This window comes from Ochotona curzoniae, unplaced genomic scaffold, assembly GCF_017591425.1.
Source record: "Ochotona curzoniae isolate NIBS_2020 unplaced genomic scaffold, NIBS_Ocur_1.0 scaffold_4701, whole genome shotgun sequence".
Lineage (NCBI taxonomy): Eukaryota > Metazoa > Chordata > Mammalia > Lagomorpha > Ochotonidae > Ochotona > Ochotona curzoniae.
Genome location: NW_024467122.1, coordinates 28884239 through 28909426, shown reverse-complemented (window position 1 = coordinate 28909426; position 25188 = coordinate 28884239). Strand labels below are relative to the sequence as shown.

The 25188-nt window shown below is 33.1% G+C and overlaps 1 protein-coding gene across 1 annotated transcript in view; it reads left to right on the top strand.

Annotated features, from left to right (window-relative positions):
- MIPOL1 (mirror-image polydactyly 1) overlaps positions 1–25188 on the top strand; it is a 261334-nt gene that overhangs the window by 40576 nt on the left and 195570 nt on the right. Inside the window, exons 5-7 of the mRNA XM_040969560.1 lie at positions 15639–15870; positions 17290–17425; positions 18687–18792. Of these exons, the coding sequence (XP_040825494.1) occupies positions 15639–15870; positions 17290–17425; positions 18687–18792 (474 nt within the window). The remainder of the gene's footprint in view (positions 1–15638; positions 15871–17289; positions 17426–18686; positions 18793–25188) is intronic.

Genomic DNA, 25188 nt, shown 5'->3' with positions numbered 1-25188 from the left:
TATTTTATGTTCCTTAATCACAGGTAACATCATTGTGAATCATGTTGTTCAAAGTAGCGATTCAAGAATCTTAAAGGATTCTGGTGAATTATTTTTAGTGTTATCTAAAGAGGTAGAGGCTGTGATTAATGTACTTGTCTGGAATGTAAAATAACTAGGGAAAATGTCGAAGGAGTGCTGAAGCCCTGGGATACTTCCAGAGAGAACCTTGCTTGGGTTAAGGCATAGAGACGCCTAGGGAATTTACAGGAAGTACAGGCGCAACTGACATGACTGGAGCTTCAAGAAGAAAATAAGCATTTTTATACATGTCATATTACTAGGAATAGGCTATTCCTTATTATAAGTACCTGTTTATAAACATTATTAAGAAATAAAATCAAATAGGTTAGCATATCTTTTGATTTTTGTGATGACTTGATATGTTTAAGCCATAGAATCTCTTCATTATCGTTGCCTTGATAACCAGGTTCATGGGATTTATCTTAAAACACAAATTGCTCTAACCTTATGTTTTCACAGATGTTCATGATCTGCTTTTCTGAATAGTTAATTTACTTTTCTAAAAAAGAAACTGAACTCCTTAGTTAATCCTTCTGTTAGACTCATACTGTCTACATATATGTATTGTATATACATGTATTATCCTATAAATTCCTTTGTAAGAAGTTTAAAAGTGGACATTTTCCCTACTTTATGTTAGAAGCATTGCTGGAATATTCTGTTGAAGAATCAGTTAAATAGATATGCAACAGCTATATCCATTTTTGCTATAGATATTATAGACATTCTGAAACTGAAACCGAGAACAGTAGGTTGGGTATTGAAAACAAGTACCTAGTTTACTAGAGTGTTTTTACATAATTAAAAAAACCTAAATAAATGTATTTGAAGTTGGTACATGCGGCATGAGTGGGAATAAAATATGTGTTTTCAAATGAGCTATAATTAATTTAGCTTTTTGAAAACTTTCTATTTTCAAAGTTCTTATCTTTTTCATAGGAAAAATTCATTGTCATAATCAAAGGAGCTTATGTGAAGTCATCCTTTGAAAAGAATGAAGTATATGAATGGATATTAACTTTTTTTAAAGACTGATTTCTTATTAACTATAAGAAAAAGATGAGAAATTTAAAAAGTCTCGTGTGGATAATTCAACTACTAGAAATTTCTGAGTTTCTTGTATAGATTTTGATGGGTTTTATTAGCACAAACACAGTCTAATTTGTTTTACTAGACAATCCTTTAGAAATAACTTACATATTATTCATAGATAAATATGTCCATCATTAATATACAGACTTCTGGTAGTATAGATAAAAATGTGGTCTGGGTATGTAAAATTAAGAAAGTTGTAAAACTTACTTAAATTTGAAACCTTTAGGGGTCAGTGTTCCCTAAGAAAGGTTAAAAGGTGACTGGGCCTACCAAAATTTAACAGTGAGTTGACTATCTTTGAATTATTTCTTACTAACTGAAGTTGAAGTATAGTAAGACTATACCACTTGAAGAAACTTTAGGCAAAAGCTTTTGAATTTCATGAGTTTCTCCCACATTAGTTCTATGTATATTTTTTATTTTAGGGATTTACTATTATGTGTTTGACAGAGTAGTTATTTTTCCTTAATTTAAATTTTTTCCAGTTTTGTATTTTATTTGTCCTGTTACAAGTAAAATGCTCTGGTATTCTGTTGCAGTCAGGTGGCTATAAATAGCAGTAATATATTGAATATTTTTTTAAAGGGTAGAGGATTTTGAACGTTTTCACTATGAACAAAGGATGAATATTTGGATAATACATTTTTTAAACTAAATTTTGTTAAAGTCTAAAATTGAGCATCATTTTAATGAGGATTTTTTGACTCTTTGAAACTCAGAGAGATGAAAAATGCTTCTGAACTGCTTGTGTTAGAATCTTTACATGTTGCAATTTATTGGAATCTGTATATTTTTTAAAAAAAATTTCCTTCTGAATTTAGTAAGTCTGTTGTAATCATGATTTTGTTCTACAAAACATTTTTCTATAAATCAGTGAAACTTGTTAAAAGAAAGCTTGTAAGTAGCTTGTTGGCCTCTTATTGAGTCAGAACACTGTTTATTTGTATTTGTCATCTTGAACCAATCTCTCTTTACCAATCTCTTTTATCAAGGGTTTGCTTATTCTCTGTTCAGAGTATATAAATTCTTTTTACTTCTTCATCAGCTATTCTGTAATTTGATTATAACATTTGCACATTTTATAAACAAAGTATATAACTGAAGAAATTTTACAGAAAACAGTTATACTTTCAAATGTCAATGCTATTGAAGAACATCTTCATTTTCTTAAAATACTTTTGAGACATAAAGAAGAAAGTAGTCAGTTACTTGAAGTGAACACCCATTTCTACTTGCAAAAAATTATTCTCTAGGCTTTAGGATTAAATACTTCAAGAATTTGAACATTTGTGGATAACTTATAATTGTATACAATTTTATGACATTTTATTTAATTTTTCTTCTTCATTCAAAGAAAGTATAAATAAGTAATAAATGACATAATTAGTATTTTAGCTAATTGCATGTATTTTCATCCAGAATATAGATTGTACTGGAAACCAAAGCATATAATGATTTTCAGTAAAATGTGGTGGTATAGAAGCCACCAGTTTTGGAACTAGGTGAACATAAATTCAGTGTTTTAATATTGTTCTTACAACCTACCTGAGCTCTCGCAAGTTTCTTATCTTTTTGTAAAGCCAAGCCTACTTGCATGTGAGATAGTGAAATGATTCCTTGAGGACCTTGGTGATGATTAGGGATTATATCTGTAAACACCTTACTATAATGACTTGAACAGGAAGTGAATTTTTCTAATATGTATTTCTCCTACCAGAGTAATTATTTCTATTAATGTAATAGTATTGGTAGTGGTTACAAATGCTAAAAACATCATTGACTTACTTTCCTTTACGGAACCTTTAAGTGAAATATAGTGATAATCATTGTTATTTCTTACAGCTATGAAAAGTAGACATATTAAAATGTCTTAAAAGTATTAATTAATGTTAGTGACAGTATTTGAAATAGTTATCATTTATATAAACATATTCTCTTCAAATATAATATTCAGGTTTGATTTATCAAAATGGTTTAGCTTATATTTAGTGTACTTAATATAGAATCTGTAATATTCATTTAGGGACAAGTCTAATTTTTCCTGCTTTGCAATTCCATTTGGAATAAAAATTCTCAAGTCAATGCCTTCACAAAACAGTGTATATTCTGTTTTATTTTGGCAACTATGGGCTTAAGATTGGACTTAAATTTTTCTTTGTATGACAAGAGGGTCAAAAAAAAAAAAAAGAAAAAGATAGAACATGACTAAATTTAGTATTTGTTTCTATAGGACCTAGCTTACTAGAGTGTAGTAGCTTCCCACATATGACCATCTGAACTATTTGAAAGAATAGTTTTAGAAATCCTGGCAGCTGACCGACAAGGATTGATTCATTTGCTGAGGAAATGCATAAACTGAAGTTATATTCTTTTTCTTAAAAAGTTATTTTAAAGAAGTTTATTATATAGGATTCTAAGTTCATTTTTAAACTTGAAAAATTGTTACTATTATTGTTCTAAATACAAAAATGCACTAGAAATGTTTACAAGAAAGTGTAGCTTTGTTTTCTAGTTGATTATAATATTTATTATGAAATATGTATTTTGAAATATAATTTCTAATTTGAATGCTTCACTTTGGTGTATCTAAGTTGAATTCTTTTTAAAAGCTACTTTCTGTGTTTTAATAGGCTGTATATGTTTAGGTAGTTTTATGTTCATAACAAAATTGGACAGAGTGCAAAGAATTTGTGTTTGCCTCCTGCCACTGACATGTGTGTCCTTTCACACCTCACTGTCAACATCCCACAATGGTAGACTCCTTACCATCCACAAAGCTATCTGTAAATTCTTAGAGAAAAGGCTTAAGAGATAAAAGGTATCAGTCAGTCTTCCTGCCTTCTTCCCTCCATCTGCTCACCCTCCCCTTTTCTCAATACTAAATCTAAAGAGCGTTTTGTATCAATTCAAGCTATACTCTTCATGTGGAATTCTTACTGTATCTTGTTTTCTGTTAACAAAAAGTTATAGGTCCCTCTTTTTATTCTGTTGGTATGATTGTAGAACTTTGACTTTATATGAATATTTATTTAGCTTCAAGAAACACTATTTTTAATATGTAAATTGTCAGATTCGTGACAATAAAATTATGAAATATGGTCTTTTGAAGTATATAAAGCTAGCTGGATTTGTCAGAATTTTTAAAAATTTATTTTAAATTTTCTATGCTTAACATTGTGAGTTCTCATTCATTTCTGGTTATGGCCTCTCATGCTAGAAAACTTCATGGAATGCGTATTTAGAAAATGTTGATACAATATCACCAAATTTTTCACTTTCTAGGAACAAGGGTTTTAGTTTATATTTAAGGTGATTGTTGTGGTAGCCTCCATGTAATTACTATAAAATTCTGAGAATTCACCTGACATTTAGAAGACCCAGGTCAATATGCATTGGTATATAAGCTAAATTTAAGGCTATTTACCGAGTTAGTCCAGATTGACTGTAAATATTGGACTGTAAATATAGGACTGAAATTGGTTTCAGTATTTTAAAGTCTTAAAATATTTTTAAATGCCTCTAAAATGACAAGATTATACATTTTATTGCATATTTGCTGATACCTTTTTGGTTATAAATTAGCAAAATAAAATATTTTGAAAGGCCCATCAAATACTTGTATATCTTGTCATGTGGTTCATTATTTACCTTTTCTGGAAAACTTCAACTAATAATTTTCTCTTTGTGGTTTGATTAATGTTTTGAGCTGGAGCATATGAAAAAGTGAACAGAATAAGTCAGGCTTCAAAATTTTGAAAATGGTTACATGGATGACTTTATTGTTGAAGTTATTGAATTAAAATATTAAAATTAATATTATTTGTGTAAAATTGATAACTTTTTCTTAAAGGTAAAATTGTGTGGGCAGGATATAAGGTCAAAAGAGTAGCATTAAAAAATAGGTTTGACTTTAGCCTTTGATTAATTCTAGCTTTCACATGATTAATTCTAGTTTTCATTGCCATTTAGTGCTTTAGAATTAGGATAGTAATGGGTAAAAAGTGATAATTAGTTGGTTCATAATGATAAAGTCATATTGCATTGAAACAATGTATTTTGGTACTTCATTATTTTTTAAATGAGCTGTTAAATCCTCCTTTTAAAGATGGTTTTGTTATCTGTGCTACGGTGGTTTGATATGTTCTGAAATTGGCCAACATAGTTAGCTTGTATAACTAACAATGTGTGTTCATTGAATATTTTTAGTATAGAACTTCAATTAAAATTAAGCCCAAGATACCCTTATTCCCTTTTTTAATTATTGTTCTTCCCCACTGAAGAATATTCAAAATTTTCAGATTAATATCAGTTCCTGGAAGATTAGATGGGTAAGGTTTATTTGGTATTCATTTCTGGAGCCAACGCTACATAATCAGGGAAATAAATGTGATAGGAAGGACAGAACAAATATGAGGCCTTTAATGTTTCAACCTAATGTTCAAGTCTAAGATTTTGAATTAGGAGACGTCAACTGTTCTACATCCTTTCCAAGATTAATGTAAATAAATGAAAATAGATTGCAAGTTGAAAGTACTCCAATTTAAGTAATTAGGTAATTAAAATTTTTTTTCCCCCAAAATAAAATGCTGTAAAATTTAGAATCACTGAATCCTCTTACCCAATCATTTTAAAGAGCTTCATGTTTGGAAAAATGAGTAATGATTATATGCCGCTAATTCTGATTATTTCCTTTCAGAAATATTCCTTGTCTGTGTTTTACAATCCGCTAGTATAAGATCAGGGCAAGGCTGCATTAGTCCAGGTGAAAGGGGTAAAGATAAGTAAAGGTTCATTAAGAAAAGCAGTCCTTGGTCTCTTGAGAGAGTGGTTGAAACTAGCACAAGCAATGTCTGCATTTCTGATGGGCCATTTGCTTTCTAAGATGTTGTGTTGACCTTTCATTGCCTTCCCTTTAAGTCTTTGACTCTCCATGAAATCACTTGAAATGGATATATTATCAAAAAACAAATTTACTTTTCTGAGCATTGTTTTTGGTGTCAAGTATTCAATGCTTTAAAAAAAAAGTTTAAGATGCTGGCTCTATGAAGGAGCTGATGATGCAGAATACACCTCACAAGGCATTGGTCTCCCGGTCACACTTGATTAAGGAAATAGCAATTCTACCTTCTCGTTTTATGGTTTTGTTTCTGTTTTGGTGAAACAAATTTTGAATTTGAATACAACATATCATTTGTATGGGAAATTATGTAATTATGCCTTATACAGTATAATGATTTCCTAAAACCTTATATTTAAAGTAACCTGAATTACAATGAGAGATAAATAGAATATTTACCCATCCCTTATGAGCTGCTGCTGATATGTAAATTTATTCTTCTACTTTGCACAAATATACTTTTGAGCTACTGCTTAAACACTTTGAGGTCCTTAGTCAAACAGTTTTAATGATGCCTCCAATATTATGAAAGTGTGACATTTGATGAATGTCTAGTATAGTTTTGATATCTGGGCACATGTCAACAAAAAAATTGAGCATTGGTTTGTCATGCAACACCTAGATAATTTATAATTTTACTGTTTATATCCATCTTGACATTTTTTATCTGCCAAAGGCAGGTTTCATTTGGAATCTTAATCTGAGATTTATTTGGTGGATCTGGAAATCATAGCTAGGGTTCCCACAGGAAATGGTCCATCTACCAACAGATTAAATGGCAGTCCTGCAGTTGTTAGGGGAGCTCTGCATTTAACACACATGCATACTCATTCAGTCAGCACTGTGGAGAAAAATTAAAGTAGTAACCCAGGTTTAGGAACAATGTAGCTAAAAAGTCCCATATTTGCTGAATGACAAAGGGTTATATAGCGGCGTTTCATTTTATTATTCGTGCTTGAATTTCTTGTTTGCTTTGTTGAGTCTGCTGACGAATACTAATAAATGCCTGCAACAATCCAGACGAGAGATGCCTGGCAACAAAGCTATGCGGTGGACCTCCCTGGTCTTCTCCAGTTCACAACCTGACCTTTTGAAAAATTGGCTGGGCTAAGCTGCAGAATTTGGGTGTAATGGTTATTGTTAACTCCAGCTTTAGGATTTATTAATTTGTGTGATCAAGACTTACCTATACTTCAAAGTTTCAAAAGACCAAACACAATCATCCATCCATTAGAACGAACATTGTGTTTCAGTGATTCTCGCTTAGTATCTGACTGGTGATTCTTTTTTTGCTTTCTGAATCTAAAGATGTTCTTAAACAAAATAAAAGGCATACATAAAGAAAGTATATTTTCTACCCTGGCCTGAATAGGAAATGTGTTTTTCATAAATGACTTACAAAACCTTGAATTAGCAGATAATTCACATGTATTCATTCTTAGCAATTAGTATATTTTTAATCTATTTTACTTGCAGTTGTAGAAATTTAAGACTTCCTCAGCTCATGCATGTTTTTAATTACCTGTACAAATTATCTTAATTTAAAAAAAGCTGAAAAGGCTAGAAAAATATCCTAATAGCCAGATGGCTCTTATCACTAGGGGAAAAGATAGTAAATATTGTTATAATATTGAATCAAATTTCAGTTCAATTTTCACAATCATTTTTAGCCTTAATGTTTTCAATAGGGTGAGATAAGTTCTACAGAGCCTTACTTTATGGATGTTTGTAAGTTAGGTACCTTAAATTTTTGCAGATTATACTATTATATATTATTATTTGTTCATTCCCTTCATATGGTGAAAGATGTTAAAACTGAAAAACTTAAACATTATGATAGACTAATTTAAAATGATTCTTACACGGAAATTTGAACTTTGGCCTATTAGAATGAGTATTGACTAATTCATGATTGTTTCATATAGGGTGAAACAAACACAAACTTTATTAACACAGTAGATAGATTTTTAGAAAAAAAATAGCATTCTAGTAAAGTAATTTCTATGAATAGCCAACAGGTAATTTGAAATATAGCATAATAGACTATTGGTTTATGATTAATTAAATTTGTAAAATTTGATTTGTAAATTTGTAAGAAAAAATACTTCGCTATTTTTTTGGCATGTGTGTTTATCTAGATTTATAATCACTTATAGGAATAGTGAATAAGCAGTTTATTTTATATATTTAGCACTGAAATCTCCAAATGATTGAGTAATGTTATGATGATACGTTTTGTGCTTCTGATTTTACTAATTCTTATAAAAGTCTTATCTCTGGCCTTTACTTCCAATACATTATCTAATTCCCTTCAAAATATGTGCAATATACTTTTTTAGAACTGCCTTAGAATTTATATACTCTTCTATAGAATAGCGACTGGCCACATGTGGCTATCAAGCACTCAAATGTGAATAGTCTAAGCTGAAATGTGCTATAAATATAGTGCAAAAGCACAATTTCTAAAAATAATTTTACACTCACATGTTAAAATGTTTGTGATATTGGTTTTGCTTCTAATTGAATATGCTTATTAGAAAGCTTAAAATTAGGTAAGTAGCTTATACAATATATTATTTAGGTAGTTTTGACCACACAATTGAGCATATTGCTGGGATCACCCCTATTCTGCCATCAACATTTTATTTATTTCTTTGCCAGGGTTACTCATGTTGTCTTTATCCCTAATTCTTTGTCGTCTCCCCAGGGATAAACACACTTTTTAATTTACCTTTACGTGTTAAACAGCATCTGATAATACTTAGTAAGTGTTAAATAAAGTACTCATTTCTAATGCTTGTTTGTTGTCCTTAGATCTTTTAGTTGGTTGTCTAAATCAGTATTTCCTTTCATTGATGCATTTTATTTCAGTGAATTAAAAATCTTGTTTTGGGAAAATAAGTATAATAGGGAGCTTACAACTAAAGGGGGAGACAGATGCAGACCATAAGACTACAAACTACAGAGACCACACCTATCAGCCTTCTTCTTTATTACCTGTAATATGTCAGCCTGATGATGAGAGTAAAAATTAGACAAAATAAAATTTCATCTTTTTTCTGTGTAGAGATAACCTAAAGAATGTGTTAGCAAGTTTGTCTAAGCCTAGGCAGAGTATATTAAAAAATGCCAGACCAATGAAAATGAAAATTGTAATTTTATTTATTGTAGGGCATCTGATGCCAAAAAACAAATTTGAAAAACTCTGAGAAAATTAGCATACAGAATCCAAATAAAGAGGTTTACATTATTTAAGCCAAATATCTACAAGTGATTTAATTTCCATGACTCTGAAATTAGATTCTTGAAGACTAAGTAGCCAATGATCAACTTTCTGTGATCTTTATTGTGATTGATACCAAGCATTGATAGAGTGAGTACTCAAATCATGTTATGGGAAATATGCTGCTTAAATTTTGCAGTTTCATTTTGTGCGAATCAGTTACCAAAAGCACTATTTACTTTCATTTTATGGGATTGAATTTTGTTTTAGAATATTTCCCTAATATCAGAATTTTAACATCTTACAGTCCTATTCTATAAAACATTAACTTTATAATCAGATAATCCTTATTAAGCTAATAAGTCATATCTATTTTATTAAACCATTATGTATATACTGCACATTTGAACTTTCTTTAGGTGTTTTGCATTTATATATTTTTGATTGAATTTATTTTCCAATCCCATGTTGTGATATTTTCATAAGAAAGTTTTCTGTGTGTGCATGTGTGTAGTTGCTAGCATTTCCTAGAATAAAATACCTTATAAATAAAGTTTGGGTTGATTAGGTATTGATTTTGGTTGCATAACCATATGATAGCCATAAATCTTCAAGTAAATGTGTTCATGAAATTCAGAATTTTAAAAACGTGAGGTCCAGAGTATAACAAGCAAAGGATTGTTGAGTATATTCTCTGCCTTTAGAATCCATGAACTAACCATATTGCAGTAGGTAGACTAGTCAAATGGTCCAAACTTTTCTGTTGCTCACATGTATGCTTGTATTAGGCAAAGCCACTATGATGAAAAAGAGGTTTCCTATGTAATTCTCTGCCATGGTTTGGAGAAAGCATTTCTTATATGTATCTAGGTGGAAAGGTAACCATATATTCCACAGAAAAATGGATAGGATTGGTGTGTGGGTGGGTGAATGGAGGGATGGATGGTTAGATATAGATGAATCTATATATAAATACAGATAATAGATACACATACAAATCTACATTTACTTTGCATAAGGAATTTGTAGAGGTCATTAGAAACCACTATTTTTTAAATATTTTTTCTGATTATTTTAAAGCTAAAGTTTATTTTTTTAAAAAGATATATTTATTTTTATCTCAAAGGAGATTTTACAGTTGACAGTAGGAGAGACACAGAGAGAAATATCTTCCATCCATGGACCACAGTTGCTAGAGCTGAGCTGATCTGCAGTTGGGAGCCAGGAGCTTCTTCTGGGTTTCCCACAGAGGTGCAGGAGCCCAAAGAGTTGGGCCATTCTCTGTTACCCTCCCAGGCCATAGCAGAGAGCTGGATTAGAAATGGAGCAGCTGAGGGCCCGGCGTGGTGGTGCAGTGGTTAAGGTCCTCGCCTTACACGCCCAGGATCCCATATGGGCGCCGGTTCTATCTCAGGCAGCCCCGCTTCCCTTCCAGCTCCCTGCCTGTGGCCCGGGAAAGCAGTCGAGGACGGCCCAAAGCTTTTGGGAGCCTGCAGGCACCCACGTGGGAGACCTGGAAGAGGCTCCTGGCTTCGAATTGGCATAGCATTTGCCGTTGCGCTCACTTGGGGGGGTGAATCATCGGACGGAAGATCTTCCTCTCTGTCTCTCCTCTCTGTATATCTGACTTTCCAATAAAAAAAAAATAATAAAAATAAATCTTAAAAAAAAAAAAAGAAAAAAAGAAATGGAACAGCCGAAAAACTAACAGGTACCTATATGGGATGTCGGCACTAGCAGTCCATTACACCATCATTCTGGCCCCTAAAATTAATTTTAAAAAATCCTTCACCATTTGAGGAAAATATCTTTTGAGTAAAATGTGGGACTATTACAGTAATCTCATCATTAAATTACATTTATTAAATTACATTTATTTACTTTACTAAAACACTACATTTAAAAAATTTTTTTAAAAAGATTTATTTTTAGGGCCTGGCGCGGTGGCGCAAGTGTTTAAGGTCCTTTCCTTTCACGCCCAGGATCCCATATGGGCGCCGGTTCTATCCCAGGCAGCCCCGCTTCCCTTCCAGCTCCCTGCCTGTGGCCCGGGAAAGCAGTCGAGGACAGCCCAAAGCTTTGGGACCCTGCACCCACGTGGGAGACCTGGAAGAGGCTCCTGGCTTCGCATCAGCATAGCATTTGCCGTTGCGCTCACTTGGGGAGTGAATCATCGGACGGAAGATCTTCCTCTCTGTATATCTGCCTTTCCAATAAAAAAAAAAAATAAATCTTGATTTATTTTTATTGGGAAGTCAGATATACAGAGGGGAGGAGAGACAGAAAGGAAGAACTTCCATCTGATGATTCACTCCCCAAGTGACCACAACGGCTGCTGCACCGATCCAAAGCCAGGACACAGAAACTTCTTCTGTGTCTCCCACATAGGTGCAGGATCCCAAGGCCTTGGGCCGTCCTTGACTGCTTTCCCAGGCCACTAGCAGGCAGCTGGATGGGCAGTGGAGCTGCTGGGATTAGAACTGGCTCCCATATGGGATCCTGGTGCGTTCAAGATGAGGACTTTAGCTGCTAGGCCACCGTGCCTGGCCCTCCATTTTGTTTTTAACTATAACGGGGTAATAGAGCACATAGACTATAGAAACAGTGACAGACCTTGTAGTTTAACATGTTAAACTGCTTCAGAGAGCCGTTTCTTACTTTGGAGTTCCCTGTTCCAGTTTTAGCAATTCTGTCTTGCTGAGCCAACTTCCTGCTAATGTGTCTAGGAGGCAACAGATGATGGTCAAGGACTTGTGCTCTTACCACTCATGTGGGAAACCAGGAAGAATTTCCTGGCTCCTTGTTTTTATCTGATCCAGCTCTGACTGTTGAGAGCATGGGCATTTGAGGAGTGAACCAATAGATGGAAGATCTCATACTCTTTGTCTCCTTTCCATTTCAAATAATTTTTTTATTGCAATAAACAGCTTTTATTTTTTTTTTAGGTTTATTTTAGGCTGTAAGTAGAAATCTTTTTTTGCCTAAAATGTAGAATTAAAAGATGTGGTGACCTGTTGTGTTAACAAGTGTCAAAGCATACTAACAAGTTTCCTGTGTTATAGTTTAAGATACAAATATATCCAGTAGCACCCTTTGCTTAACAGGCAAGAGAGCTACTTATTTGAATGCATTTTCTCAACTGCCTATAGTCCTTCTGTCCCTCTCAGGTAGCTGGGATGTTGATATTCTGAGTAACTATGTAGAATCCCTAGAGACCATTCTAGCTCAACCACTCTGAAGAAGCGGCTCTGTAAACAGTATTGACCCTCAGGGGACCATCAAATCCATTTACACAGATACCAGTTGTCACAAACTATTTACAAAGCTAAGCAGAATGGAATTTCCCAGCCCTTAAGAATTCCTGTTTGATTCTTCTTACTCCCTCACTTCTGTACTGTAGTAGGGAAATAACAGTTATTTTTGACCATGAGACTTGAGTCTATGAGTAACATTAATTTAGCTTAGTATTTTGTGTATCAGTTAACTAAAATAAGTGTAATTGGTGAACTGAATTCAAATCAATTCAAAACCTTTCTTTCCTAGGATAAGAAAGGGTATCACGACGCTGTTGACTGAAGAATTGAGGATTTAACAATAGTAACATTGAAGTAGTTGACAATACTGACACCTCCTGAAGTAAAGCAAGAATTCATTAGATCATGAAACTTTACTAGAAGGTGTGCAAGTCACTAGACAGATACAAGTTCTTTAAGACAAATGATTTCTCAGGCAAATCCTTCTTTATTAATATTCCAAAAATTGTTACTACATTCGCCCAGTTTTCCTAGAAGAAAAACTGTCTAGCATTAATAATAGGTAGAATTTTAGAGAAATAACTGGTGGCAGTCATGCATAACATAATTTTTAAATGGATGCATCATAATTTTGCATGGCTGTGACAAATTAGTGATAGCAAAATTTGGAAAATATTTTTAGTTTAATATATTTTTATGTTCAAATAAAAGTGCACTCACCAAAGATCAAACAATGGACAGTAAAAGTTTTTCTCATTTAACTTGGAAAAAAGTAAGTCCAAATTCATAGACTTAAGGATTATGAAGAGGAGATTGATAATTTATTCTGTAAGTCCATATGGAGAGTTGAATTTAAATAGTATTAATTCAGTTAGGCATAATGATAGAACAGTTAACAATGAAATTGATTGAACACCAAAGAGGGTTACTGAAGAGAGTTTCCATTTCAAGCCATAAGAGAGAGGAAGAGGAATCAATAGAATAGTTTTAGTTTTAAGTTTTCATTTGCATAGAGTTAAAATTTTTTAATCAAAAGTGAATATCCACCTTTCTGCATAACACTGATCTGTTAAATTGACTTGTGTGTAAAAACAGTCTCATAACTACTGCTGGTGGAGTTTAATTGACTCATGTGCTTATATTTTTAAACATGATTCTTGCTAAAATGATGGGGCAACAAAGGAATGTTCAGTTAAAGCCTTTCTTTGCTTTCTTCCATTATCAATTCATAAAGATTTTTACTGGCCTGCAGAGTTTGGGAAGATGAAATACAATTTGCCTATCGTATTTCAGTTAAAGAAGATGTTAATTCAGAAATTGTATTTAAGTTGAGATTTGAAGAATAATGAAAAAACACAAGATAATAGCAAAACACAATAGCAGAACACAAGATTATAGAGTAGTGCCTTAAAATTTATTTTGAAAGGGGCTACTCTGGTGGTGAAGTAGGTTAGGTGATACGATGGGACACTGGTATCTCATGTACAAGTAACAGCCAGTAAAGAGTCCCGGCTGTTCCACTTGTAGATTAAGGTATATAGGATTTCTTTATGCTGATCTTTCAGCTGTTTAATAAAGCAGCATATCTTAAAATAAGAAATTAAAAGAAAATGACTTAGCCATCCTCGGTTTTTGTCTGCTTCCTTATGTCTCTGTCTTGAGTAGTTTGTGCAGTCATAAACTTTTGCATTTTTTTAAAGATTTATTTTTATTATTTTTTATTGGAAAGGCAGATATACAGAGAGGAGAGACAGAGAGGAAGATCTTCCGTCCGATGATTCACTCCCCAAGTGAGCGCAACGGCAAATGCTATGCAGGTCTGAAGCCAGGAGCCTCTTCCAGGTCTCCCACGTGGGTGCAGGGTCCCAAAGCTTTGGGCTGTCCTCGACTGCTTTCCCGGGCCACAGGCAGGGAGCTGGAAGGGAAACGGGGCTGCTGGGATAGAACCGGCACCCATATGGGATCCCGAGTGTACAAGGCAAGGACCTTAACCACTTGCACCACCGCTCCAGGCCCTATTCTATGTTTTTTATGATTTGCATTTTCCATATATTACAGAAAAATTTCATGCATGAAAATTAATTGATACTTTTAATTCAATTTTCCATGAATTGTTGGAAGCACACCAATGCATGATGCATACCTGATAAAATGATGTTAAAAAGAATTTTTTATATATTCTGTATCTTCGTGATATTGTGATGTTTATAAAAATAATTTTATTTTTATCAATGTATCGGACTCTGGACTTGGTATATTGTATGCGTTAACTTGGTCCTCATAACAATTCATTGAAATAAAGATATTATATTTCCATTTTATGAACAAGAACTGAAGTATAGATAAAGTAACTATCCCAAAGTTTTGCATTTGGCAAAGTTGAAATTCTAACCCATGCAGTCTGATACCAACATTGTATGTGCACTGTCATTTTCTTGGGAGGTAGGATTTATATATGTACAGAGAGAGACTAGATCCCAGAGATTCTGATTTCATTAGTGTCTGTGTGGTCTGAGTTTAAGATTTTGTTGGGGAGAAGAATAGTGCAATGACTATATGGCTAAATCCTGATTTGCAAATCCCGTATAGATGATGGTTTGTGTCCCAGCTGCTCTACTTCCCATCCAGCTCCCTGCTTGTGTCTTGGGAAAGCAGTGAAGGATGGCCCATAGCCTTGAAACCCTGTACCTGTCTGGAAGACCCGAAAGCTCCTGGATCCTGGCTTTGGATCAGCTCAGTTCTAGCTGTTTTGACCATTTGGGGGAGTCAGCTAGCCAACAGAGGATGTTTCTGTTTCTTCTTCTCTCTAAATCTGATCTGATTTTCTGATAAAAATAAATACATCTTTAAAAGAAAATTTTTTTGACCTCTGTTTATTTCAATCTGCAGCAAAAGCTATCAGTCTTAATATTAAGTATCTAATGACTTTGGAAATGGGAGTATTGATGATAACAGCCACTTTGTACATGCTTATTTTATTTGATTACAGTGGGAATAAGTATGTGTTTAAAGCCATGGGAGTATTCAGAATAAAAAGTATTCCGTTGATTGAATTATATATGATGTCTCACATATTGCATGTTCTGTTTTGTTTGCTTAAGTACAGATATAGCCCACATTCATCCTGAGCAGGAGAGTACGGTGGGAGACACAACTGCAGAGTCAACTGAACAATTGAATATGAATTCCGATGGAAGCATGCATCAGAAGCCCAGTGAATTCATAGATCAAATCCCATATGAGGACGCAAAACTAAAAGGGCAGAGTTCAAGGAATTTTCAAGTCGTCAGTTCTTATCCAGATGACACGGAAGATTCCTGTAATATGGAGAAGTGCAAGTGAGTGCTAGCAACCATAGGTTTAGAAAGTGAGAATACGGAGAGCTTTGTCTTCCTGTATCTCCTTCTTTCTGGTGTGGATTGAATTTAATAATGTCATTAATTTACTAGAAGATAGGATCTCTCCTAGGACTGCTTTCATATTAATGATATACTACCGCTCGTTAGCTAAGTGGAAAACTGTAAGGTGAATTTAAAGAAAACAATGAGATTTTATGCCTTATTCAGCATTTTCTGATATTATAGATGTGGAAGCAATTGTTGAGTGGATATAAAAGGGGTGTTATTCTTCAGAGCAAAAGCTAATATCTCCAGGATAAATTAAAATCCAAAGTTAGATCTTGGTTTAGGTTACCACTGTTTCTCATTTAAGTGAATTTTAATACTTCTGAAGAGTTTTATACTCTACCAAATGCACTCCTTATTACTTCACATTCTACAACTTTTTTTCTCCTATTCACATAGCCTTTCTGTTTCATGGAAGGATTTGGATTTGTTTTTAAAGTTTTTTAAACAGCCATATGCTATAAAAAATTAGACTTAAAATTTTAGTGATTAATATAAAAATCTTAGGCAAAATAATATGTTATAGAATACTGTTGGGGAATTTTGCATAGTACCTGTTACTCCAGTGTTTTGTGGATTGTTTGTTAGAGATATTGGTGAATACTAACATATAATGAGATAGGTGCATTGGTTTGTTTCTTCCCCGTAGCAATGTATAGGTCCTTACAGAGGTGTGCATTGGAGTATATTTGGTGGAGGTACTATTTGGGCAAAGGTAGCATTAAGATTATGGGGAAAGTAAATAGGGTAAACCTAAATTATTATATATCTAGTATAATGACAAAATGAGTTGCACATTATAAGTAGAACTACCCTAATTGTCCCACATCTCAGTGCCTTCCTAAAATAGTTTATGTCTTCTCCCTTCCTTTTGTTAATACCACTTATTTGTGTGTTGTCACTGTTCTCAAAAAGCAGACACAATAAAAATAAAATTTTATGTTAACTTGCTCTGAAATGTAACAGAAATAACTTTTCATTTGTAATGTTTAGATTTAAAAATTAAAATATGTTCTTTCAAAACCCAACCAAAACAGCAAATTGAATTAATATTCACAGTTTCTAAAGTGTAAATAACCATGAATCTCTTTGATGTTACTAAAGGAATTCTACAAATTTAACTCTCTCAATTGGTAAGTTGTTGTTTTTCTGTGAAATGGATGTATTTGTTCTCTTTAATCCATTGTATTTTCTTAATGGCACATATTATAGAGAAATTTAGTATTTGATGATTCCTTTTTGTATTGTTAAAATGAAATGTTAAAACTAAAAGTCTCCTTTTGAAAAGTAAAATTCATGGATCCTGTGTAGTAAAAATCCTATGTCTATTTTGTTCAATATTTTTTATCACAGCATTATAGAACACAGAAACGGTGATCTGCATCATGAACATATGATTCCTTGTCAAATTAGTTCAGATGTAAATAATGAAAAGACAATAGCATTTCTTCTAAAAGAATTGGATATTCTCAGGACAAACAATAAAAAGGTAAATTATAAAAAAATCTGATAGTTATACAAAATACTTTATGCTGTTGATCTAGATTTTTTATAATTCAGTTTTATTGAGTCCTTTAATCAACAGTATCCTCACATTCTTACTATCACTTGACATCTGGACATGTTTGAGTTAATGAATTAGCATGAAAATGATTTTGGTTCCTGCCTTGCTGCTGGTCAGTGGTATCACTTCTTTTGGTCGTTAATGTAGGTATCTTAAAAAAAAGATTCATTCAAATGTTGTAGTAAAATGTTACTGCAGCAACGAAGTATGAGAGACATATCCTGGTTTCATGTTGTGACTGTCATAACTTTTCTTATTTCTTTATTCATATCATATTTCTGTATTTCACCTCAATGATGTTTGTAATTGAATATTAAAGTAGCAAATTGTGGCAATATTGTCATTTACCATGTACTGTTGCAATTTGTCTAATCCAATTTGTCATGTCATGTTTTACATTCTTATGTCTCTTGTTGTCTAGTTACAGTCCTGTGAACTTTGAATAATGTCATTAAATGTCAATTTCTGTGTCTTGTTTTTAAATTGTACATATTTTTCTGATTTTAATATTCTCATAATTTGATTAAACCACACTGCTGCATGATGGAAAGAATGTTGATCATGTCTGAAAGGAAACAGCACATTAACTAAAGCCTAGGGAGAAATTTGAAAAAAGAAAAATGAGAGATTTGGAAGGACTCCTTAGGAGAGGAGGAGATATTTTCTGTACTTCATTTAGCAGTTATTTATTACATGTCAGTTATGAGCAGGATGCCAACCATAATGGAATGTGATGGGATGGCATTCCATAGGTAGATTGGTGTCTGATACTATTATTATGTTAATTAATTTTGTTTTAAAATATTGGAATTACTAAGAGAAGTTGGAAAGCTATGCTGTCCATTTGATTAAGGCAGTCCCTTCCAAATCTCTTGCTATAAGAAAAAAGGATAGATGAAGTTGCTTTTGTGATAGTTATTTTTAATTTTATTGTTTCCCTTAATTTTCCTTGCTTGGACATTCTTTATATACATATATTTTAGAATATCTTCAGTAATTTTTATATTTTGAGTAGTTAATTTGTACCTTACAAAAATGCTACTACTTAAAAAAAATTTTTTAGGATTATCTGTTTAGGCCATTTAATGTAGTATTAAAATTAAGGGGAAAATGTGACTGAAGTTAATTATGTTTGTGCCAAATATGTGGCATGTAAGAATCCGAATTTCTTTTCAATCTGTTTTAGCTTCAAGAAAAATTGATTAATGAAGATAAAGAGCGGAGAAAACTAAAGCTGAAGCTTGAACTGCAAGAGAAAGCAACAGAAGCTAAAATTGCTGAGAAGACAGCAGGTATAGTAGAGAGTGGTAATATATGGCCTTAAGAATTACATGTAAGGTTATTCTGGGTGCCATGGTGAATATCCCTAGCATAGTGGCGTATTTGCCAAGGGAGGGGAAGCTTTGTCTTTCTTCTTCTTCTCTTTTTTTTTTTTTTTTTTGGTTGCTTAGAAAATAGGTGGCTTTAACATCCTGGTACTGGTATTAGTGAGAGCTTTACCTGTATTCATACTGATTTGGGCATTAAATGCGTTGTTAACACCATGTCAATCCAATCACAAAAACGTTGTTTGTTTTGTTGGAAGGGCCTGAACAAACAAGGGGAAATGATGATTACCAGTCCCTCTACCTTTCAACCAGCAGTTCAAATATGACTTATTGTTTTAGCCGTTAAGAGGAAATACTTCTCCTTTGTATGAAGATAGTCATATGTGCATTACCAATAGAAACCTTCATTTGATTTATCTGTTTTGAGCAATTAACAGGTTTACATCTGATGAGGTAACTGATAATAGAGGTATTGTTTTCCCTGAGTCTAAAGCAAAAGTTTGCCAAGGTTTAAGATTATAAATGATTGCCTATATTTTGGAGTCTATTTTACTCACATGTGTTTAAAAGGTGAAATTCTTTAGCTTATCTGTGATATGTTACACTTCAGAGAATATGCAGGAGTCTATGATATTCATTTGTGTGTGCTACTCTGTGTCATACTGCTTAAGCAGGTCAAGGGAAGAGAAGTTTTGTTAGAGAATAGACATTAGTATTTGGGGGTGTTTTAGAGATCACATGTTATATCAGTTGGAATGAGTTTAAGAAGCAGTTGCATTCTGTGATTAGTCTGCGGCTGTAATTATGCTTTCTTAGCCTCTTAATCTACTCCCATTCTTACATATAAAAGATTTCTTGATTTTTAGATCAGAGACTTGATTAACTAGCATTTCTTATTTTTAAAATGCTGCTGTAGAAAGTAAAACTGAAGAGCACTATGAAGATATAAACAAGATGACCATAAATAAATACTTCAGCTAAATATCACACGATGGCCTTCTGTTGACATTGAACTACCATGAAGTTTTGGTTTTGTTTGTGGTGAAGAAATGTGAGAGGGATGTAGTTTTCTAAATTAAAAAGTATGTTAAAAATAAAGCCTAAAATATAAATTTAGATCTTATAATAAATTTTAAATTTAAAAATTCCTTGGATTGTTTTGGTCAAATATATGTAACAATTGATAGTACAGTATTATAAAAGGTGCATTTGTTTTCATAATAATTTCATTCTCAATGTGTCATAAGCAACTTAATAAGATCTGGGCTATTCTGATTTAATAACAATCTTGAACTGTCATGTCTGCACGGCACATTTACCTGTTGGAAGGGGAAATTCGTTTAAAAATAAAATGCATTCTTGATGTTTATTATATATCTGAGCATATAGCTGGCATATTTATTTATTCATATCTACAATTTCCCTTAATTGAATAATCTGAAATATTCAAATTAACCAGTATGATTAGTTTATCATTATGTTTCTCAATAATAGGATTTTTAGTAAATGTTAAAATAATTTGAATATGCTAAATATATTTTATAACCCTTATTAGTGGAGATAGTATTATTATAGTTTCTTTTGAACAAAGCAGTCTAGCTAAAAGAGATATATCAAACAATATAAAAATGTGTCTTGATTTTGAAAATAAACAACATGAGCTACTCCATTGAAATTGTAGACATATTGTTAAGAGTACCCAAAGTATAAGGATATAATGTATGATGATATTCATACAGTGTTAATTACAATAACAAGAGAATTAAGAGTGATCTAACAACAAGGCATTTGTTAAATGAATTATGGCACATGTATTTGGCAAAACATTATGCATTACTTAATTATTTCTGAAACACATTTGAAGAGATGAAAAAAATATTATAATATAATGTTAAGGAAAAAGTAGTTTAAAATCTCTATACAATATAAATTTATGAAAGGAAAAACTTTGTACATATCTAAAAATGAGAGGCAAATTTGGTTGATCTTTATGTAACTCTATTTATTTTTTAAAGATTTATTTATTTTATATTTATTTGAAAGGTAGATTTGCAGAGAGAGGAGAGACAGAGATACCAAGAGAAGGAGGGAGGGAAAGAGTGAGAGAGAGAGAGAAAGAAATTTGCCATCTCCTGGTTCACTCCCCAGGTGGCTGCAGTACAGTGGCACGCTGGATCTAGTCCAATCCAAAGCCAGGAACTTGGAACTTCTGGGTCTCCCACATGAGTGCAGTGGCCCAAGGACTGAGGCCATCATTCACTGGCTTCTCAGGCACATTCAGAGGGATCAAAAGTGGAGCCACTGAACTTGAACCAGTGGCCATATGGGATACCAGCACTGCAGGTAGAGTGCTAAAGTACTGTACTATGGTGCTGGCCCCATAGTACATTTTTCAGATTTTCTACAATGAGTGCGTATTTTATTTAGTTTTAGAAATATTAAGCATTACTTTGGTTTTTGGATCATATGCGTACTGTCATTCCAGTGTGATCTTATGAGTATTTGAAATTTGTCCTCTGTCATGGCAAAACCTCAGATGCTTGACCCTTTAAGCTTCCACTCACTGCTGTGATTGTTACCATGTTGACCACCATCATCAGTTCTGTTTATTAGACACTGATGAAAACTGAGCTACTTCTTTATAAATTCAGCAAATAGTTATGTAGGGACCATTATGTGAATAATGTGAGTAAAAAAAGCAAATTAGAGATTTCATATACTTCTTTGCATGCAGTCCCTTTTTAGCCATAATACATCCTATGTGTGTAGGTACTGACGCAATGCTCAGACTTCAGATTCAAACCTTTAATCTCATCTTTTTGCCTCTTATTGTAATGATAGCTTCATCAAGCTATGTGTGATAAGTTGTGATAAATGGTTCTTAGTTTGTGCAAAAACAAAACTGACTGTGTTGTTGCCCCTGTGTTGACATTAGGAAAAATATATCTCATTGTAGTGTTTTTCACTCTGATTTGATTCACTACAGTATATGAAAAATGCCAGCATGTGATGCTTTAAATATTAAACCTTTTGGAGAAGCACATCAGAAACAATGGATCTTTGCCCTTTATGAAAGTATCTTTCTTACCTAAAAATAAGTGACAGGATCATAACATTTCAAAATTTTTTTAGTTAACAGTGAAAGATGGTGTTTTGTGATCTGATTTACATCAATTAATTTGCTCTCTTGTCAGTGATCTGGGATACATTTAAAGCTACTTTGTTTAATTAATCTTTTGTTTTTATTAAATAAGCATCCGCATAGGGCATTGTCTGGTATTTTTTGTCTACATTTTTGTGTATTGCATTTGTAGCACCAGATGATGTTTCAATTTTACGAGAGTATTTAAAATGTTATTTCATGTTGTTTTTATATATAAGTATATTTCTTTAAAAGCCTTCTTTTTCTGTATCTTAGAAGCTCACTTTAGACCTGTGCTTTCTATGTTAGTTATTTTTCTTTCTTGCATGTCATCCATTAAAGATTAGCTGTGGAAGGTTGGAGCATGAAGAGATTATGAATGACAGAACAACTCCTGTAGAATAATAATCAGTTTTTGGTATTTAATGCTGTTTGACTTTTGCAGACACATTTCTTATTAACCTTTGGTACAAAGAGAAATCCAGGTTCCTGATATCTCATGGAGAAGATGAATTGGAGATCCTCTTCCAATTAAATTGAAATAAAGCCAATATTGGGTTTTAGCCAGAGGAACTCTTTAGATTCTAAGTCTTATGTTTATAAGTTTATCTCCATCTACCTTGCTACATTTTAACATATAATTCAATAGTTACATAATTGGCTGTGTTTATACTGATAATGCAAGCATGCTATCTGATTTTTATTTTTAAAAATGGATTCCTTTTGTGAACTCAAATTTCTTAAATTGCAAAATTGTCAATCCCTTTTTACTACAGATAATATTAAATTGGTTTTGTTAAGCAGAAGAGGAATTAACCTGTAATTGTGGGAAGAATCAAAATATATAATCCCTGCAAATTACAATTTAGTTGTTTCTATTCAAGTTGAAGTACAAATGTTAAATGTGCAGGTATATAATCTATCACTATAGCTAATATATCACAATGAATTGACCTGCAAAAATAAGTATTGTATGATAGAAATGTTTATTTTACTAGTCTGTGAAAAGGTTATTACTCTTAAATAAATAATTATATTGAAAATTTATTGAATAAGAGTGAGTTACATCTTTATATCAAAAAGACACTGGCATAACTTTCATTGTTAAGAAAGAGTGCTCACTAAAATTATATTTTTCTCTATATGCAATAGGCAACAATAAAATATAGTTTTTAATAAAATATACAGAGATCGTGTATACCCTTTAATCTATCACTTTTTATTATATATATATATAAATTAAAATGGAAAAATATGTACCTATATTTTATCATTTGGAAGGAAAAAATTTTAAGAATATGACTACTGTTTTCAGATAGAGCAAAATATCCTATCTGTTTAAAATACAGGCAGTAGAAACTTTGATTGATGAAATTTATAATATTATTGTCTTTGGCTTCAATATTGCATGGATATGGGCATGGTGTGATAGCTTAATGACTAAATCCTTGCCTTGCATCCGCTGGTGCAGGGTCTCCCCCACAGATTCCTCTAGTACCTGTTGCCAGAGGGGGTGAGCCTGCTGCCTAACACCCAGCCTCTGGGGATGTGAGAAAAAAAAACAGACAGGCAGGGGTTCTGTCCAGCAGTTCCAGTTTACTTGAGAAATACAGATTCTTATATAGGGCAATGGAGAGCCTCAGGCCAGGAATTTCAGGAATTCCAGGAGGGAGAAACTAGGAGCCAATTACTAGGAGGAGAATGACTGAGGAAGCCACCTCCCATAGTCTAGGAGTAGGTGAGCGAGATGGCCCTGGCAATCAGTCTTTCATTGAAACAACTTGACCCTTGCCTTGGTTCACACCCGGGGCTCTGTCCTTGGCCACCATCTTACTCAAAACTTATAACCCAGTGTCCCTGACTGTTAGTTGCCATCTTGCTGACTTAGAGACTCCTTTGCCCCTGAGCTCTACATGCCTGGACCCTATATGGGTGCTGATTCTTGTGCTGACTGCTCTACTTCCTATCCTGCTCCCTGCTTGTGGCCTGGGAAAGCAGGAAAGGATGGTCTAAGGTCTCGGGACCTGACCTATGTGGGAGACCCAGAAGGATCTCCTGGCTCTTGGCTATGGATTGGCCTATCTCCTCCAGTTGTAGCCACTTAAGGAATGAACCAGCAGGTGGAAAATCTTTCTCTTCTCTCCTCTTCCTCCTCTTTGTTAATTTGCCTTTCCACTAAAAATAAATAAACACTTAAAAAACAGAATTCCATGGGTATGAGTTTTTATGAATTTCAACCAGTCCCAGATAAAATAATAATTGAGGATAACTACAGACAATTTGGTATCCTTTATATAAGTAGGGAAACTTAAGTAAAAGTTGAATAGACAAAGACTCAATTATTGTGTAGCAGTAAACAGCAATTGCAAATATTTTATTAGTTACAGCTTATGGCAAAATTTGGTGATATACATTTAGGAATGTGTGTAACCAGAGTATTTAAGACATAAAAGTGACAGAAAATTTCAGACTGTGATCTAAAGACTTTTCTACAGTTTGATTAATGACTCTAAAAGGGAATTAGGAAAGTTTAGGTACCAATTAAATAGGAATTGCTTGAGTAATAAATAAATGTAAGAATTTTATTTCAATGATATGCAATTTATTTATGCTAATTTTACTACATCCATACTAAATGTATCTCTTTCACATAAAAGTGGCTTGAGTATTAATTATGTTACTTTTTAAATGTAAGTGTTAGGCATAGTTTTCAGTGGTTTTGTGACATTTTTCAGCCAATTATAAATGCATATATTTAATAATTGATGGTTTTATAAAGACAAACATCTTAAATGAATAACGTTACTCTTTTGTATAATTTTCTAATTTTTAGTGCATTCTGTACTTCTTCTGATTATAATTTTACTAAAACATAATGAAAGAAAGTCTGATGACACATACTGACAGATTGAAATTTTATTCACTTTTATCTGAAAAGCAGAGACAGAGATGGACAAAGACCATTAATCCACCTGTTACTCTCAGATACCTATGACATCTAGGTCTGGGTGAGGCTGGAACCAGGAACCTGGAACTTCATCCAGGTCTCCATGAGTGACAGGGATGCAAATACCTGTACTGTTATCAGGTGCTGTGAAGTTGCATTAGCACAAAGCTGAACTGGAGAATAGCAGGGTCTCAAGCTAGGCATGCTAGTTCCCCTGTATTACTTTTTAAACAAAGACTTTTTAGTATATGTGCTGCTGAAATAAGCACTA